Here is a 3,555-nt window from a genome sequence, read left to right as displayed (position 1 = left end):
AGCATCATCACATCCAAAAGGCCCCGGCGGCTGCCAGAGGTGGAGGAAAAGGACCCGGGAGGGGGAGGCGGAGGCGGAGGCGGGGGCAAAGCGGCTATGGCGACGGGTTCCTGAAGGAAAGCACCCCCTCCCCTCGCCAGGGGCTGACGTTTTCTGCCGGGGTCTCCTAGAAACACTCGCGTACATCTCTTGTAATATCATATAATTATAACTATCAGTACCAGCATCATCTCGGTTCACAGTCAGGCTGACGTCACCGCGCAACACAGTCCCTGGATTTGGACTTAGGAGAGGGGAGGGGCAGCGCCACGCGGCTCTCGCGCCCCCTTCTTTCCCAAGGCGGCCAGCGGGAGGCGTTGGGTGGGGGTGGGTGGGTGGGAGGGACGGAACAGGAGGAGGGACCGAGGGAGGTGGGAGGGGGCACAGACACGGAAGGCCGTCTCTATGGTGAGGAGGCAGCAGCAGCGGCTGAGGAGGCGTAGAAGCACGACCGCTGCAGCCCCGGCGCAGGTACAAGAGTGAAGGGGGACGGAAAAGGTGTTTTAGGAGGCGAATCTTTGCTCCGTTCCATGAGAAGCTGCTGCCGGCTGGCGTCCGAAACGCCTCCGCCGTTGTCGCGCACCCCGCCTCTGCTCACCATGCCAGATGCCCATGCCGAGCAGAGCCCGCGGATTCGGGAAGTTTGGGCTTGCAACCTGGATGAGGAGATCAAGAAGATGCGCCCCGTTATCCAGAAGTATAACTACGTGGCTATGGACACGGAGTTTCCAGGTGTGGTGGCCAGACCCATTGGAGAATTCCGAAGTTACGCTGACTACCAGTACCAGCTCCTGCGGTGCAATGTCGACTGGCTGAAGATAATCCAGCTGGGACTGACGTTTATGAATGAGCAAGGAGAGTGCCCTCCAGGAACCTCCACGTGGCAGTTCAATTTCAAATTCAATTTGAAGGAGGACATGTACGCCCAGGACTCCATAGAGCTCCTGACCACCTCCGGGATCCAGTTCAAGAAGCACGAGGAAGATGGCATAGACGCCCAGTATTTTGCAGAGCTCCTGATGACATCGGGAGTGGTGCTGTGTGAAGGGGTCAAGTGGCTATCCTTTCACAGTGGTTATGATTTTGGCTACTTCATCAAGATTCTCACCAATGCTCCATTGCCTGAAGAAGCCCACGACTTCTTCGAAATCCTCCGCTTGTTCTTTCCGATCATCTATGATATCAAGTACCTCATGAAGAGCTGCAGAAGCCTCAGGGGTGGACTGCAGGAAGTGGCCACACAGCTGGAGCTCGAGCGCATAGGCTCCCAGCACCAGGCTGGGTCCGATTCCCTCCTCACGGGTATGGCCTTTTTCAAAATGAGAGAAATGTTCTTTGAAGACCACATCGACGATGCCAAGTATTCGGGTTACTTGTATGGCCTTGGCTCGGGGGCATCTCATATCTACAGCAGTGGCCGAAGAAGAGCCCAGAACGACGCCCCTAGTGGCACACAAAACACCTTCCAGAATACCTACCAAAACACCTTCCAGAACAACTACCCAGGCAGCTACCAGAACTGCTTCCAGAGCAGCTACCCGAACAGTTTCCAGAATGGTTTCCAGAACAGTTACCAAAACAGCTTCCAGAGTACCATCCCTGATGTCCAGAATGTCCAATATATCCAGTACATCCAATATGGAAGAGAACCAGTATGGAGAGACCAGCAAGCCTTCATGAGGTAAAATAGAAAACAGTTCTATTTGTTTAAATGCCTAAACCCATGCTTTTCAACAGGTTTTTATCTCCAGTTAAATCCCTTGGTCAATATAAAGCTTTTTTTTTAACCCTAGCTTCTCAACCTGTTTTCTCTTTCTCTTTCAGCACTAAATATAACCATTCCTTCCCACAATAGATCCTGATAAATAGAAGCAGTTTCAGGTTGAATTTTGCAATGTATTAATCCACCTGTTAGCAAGTGTGTGTGGCCAAGGGGAAAGTTCCATGCCATACTCAGTCTTTTGGTAAATATATCTACTTGGTCTTAATTTGGCCCCCATCCCTCCTCTCTTTCCATTCTCAGATGAATAAGCACTGGCTGTAATAATGTCTTGTTTCATTTTTGTCTCTTCCAGCATGCAAGAGATGCCACTCTTTGAGGTTGAGGACCAGCAGTTCTACACCTACGGAGACTGAATCAACTCAGACCTTCTGTTTTAGCAGAAAATTGGTGTTTGCTTGAAAATTGATCATCCACCAGTTTTACACAGCATTTCCTTGTTTTGAACCCATGGAGCAGAATATGTCCAATGTGCTGTAAATTATTGATTTAGCTCAGCTAACCCAAGAAGGAAAAGAGCTTAGTGACTGCTTTTCCTGGTGTTTCATCTTCTATGCACCTCTAGTATCATGGTTTTAAATTGCTATATGTATTAGATCTGTGACTGAACTAAATGTTTCAATCTAGCTTTATAACTTCAGGAAAGTCCTCTTTGACTAGCTTTTCAAGCTTGGTCAGGGAGCTGGCATCCAAGGAGAGTTAGTCTAAGGTTCTGTTGTCCTCTTTCTTTTTATTTCCTTTCTGGCTTTTAATTTACCAGCATTTCTTCTTTCTCCTAATTCCCCCATCCTTTTAATATAGTCATGTTTATCATGTGTTTGATGTGATGATTCTGCAAGTCAGCTTTAGAAATGCAAGTCCAAAGAGAGCAAAGGCACCATAGATATATTTTATATCAAATTAAATTTGAAGAAATGATATTGCGCTTTTGTAGTTCCTAGAAAGACAAAATTAATTCAGTCGTGTAAAAACAACAAAAAGTCCCCAGAATTAACTTGAATATTACTTATATGAAGACTATAATGATTATTTATTTTTGTGTGTATATTTTTGCCATATATTTTCTATCTATTGACAGAAATAACTGTGAAGTACTTTCTTAGCCATGCAGAGTATGTGACCAGGCCAGAGCATGTGAAGGAAGAATTTGACCCTCAGTAATTAAGTACTATTCAGAAATGATAGATGGCAAGTGTGGTTGAGTGTGTTATCTGCACTCCAATCAGTAACTGTTATCTTTTTGCCAGATGGGTTTGCCTCTCTTATCCTTAGAACTCTGTCATTTAAGTGTTCTAGAAACTTAACTTAGTGGGAAATATAGATTGAGGAACCGCAAAAAAAGAAAAGTTAAGAGTATTGGTGGTGTAGGGAGATGGCATTGGGGAGGAAGGATATTCCTAGTCCTCCACTTTAATGAGGGAGTAGAAGGAAGAGTGGGAGGTGAGTGGGGGAGGGAGGAAAGGGAATGAGCAAAAGTTCAGCCATAGCCAGGTGGTTGGTGAGGGCAAGAAGGAAGGATTGGGAAAAGAGAAGGTGGTGTCACTGCCAGTGCCCATCCACACAGCAGGCATTCTATGGAGGGTATAGTTCTCAAACTTTCTGGCTTCCTTCAAGGCTCAGGCTGCAGGACATCTCTGCACGAGGCCTTTCCCAGCTCCCTCAGCTGCTAGTGCCTTCCCCTCGCACATTGCCTTCCACCTTCCTGTCTATATCTTGTTTGTAACTAGTTCTTTACA

General features: G+C 47.1%; 1 protein-coding gene across 1 annotated transcript; it reads left to right on the top strand.

Annotated features, from left to right (window-relative positions):
* The first annotated feature begins 420 nt into the window (after positions 1-420).
* On the top strand, positions 421-3,225 carry LOC141498193 (CCR4-NOT transcription complex subunit 7-like). Its single transcript, XM_074201169.1, has 2 exons — positions 421-1,720; positions 2,115-3,225. Exons 1-2 carry the CDS (start codon positions 570-572, stop codon positions 2,173-2,175), a joined length of 1,212 nt encoding a protein of 403 aa, XP_074057270.1. The 5' UTR covers positions 421-569; the 3' UTR covers positions 2,176-3,225.
* Positions 3,226-3,555: the final 330 nt, after the last annotated feature.

The sequence above is a fragment of the Macrotis lagotis genome, chromosome X (genome assembly GCF_037893015.1).
Source record: "Macrotis lagotis isolate mMagLag1 chromosome X, bilby.v1.9.chrom.fasta, whole genome shotgun sequence".
Taxonomy (NCBI): domain Eukaryota; kingdom Metazoa; phylum Chordata; class Mammalia; order Peramelemorphia; family Peramelidae; genus Macrotis; species Macrotis lagotis.
Note: the sequence above shows the minus strand (reverse complement) of the source record. Positions and strands in the feature narration are given on the sequence as shown.

What these genes read in the sequence shown, in the direction of transcription:
- LOC141498193 (XM_074201169.1), top strand. Translation starts at nt 570, where the DNA reads ATGAGAAGCTGCTGCCGGCTGGCGTCCGAAACGCCTCCGCCGTTGTCG. An exon ending in GACCAGCAAGCCTTCATGAG is followed by an intron (nt 1,721 to 2,114) that starts GTAAAATAGAAA and finishes TGTCTCTTCCAG; the next exon opens with CATGCAAGAGATGCCACTCT.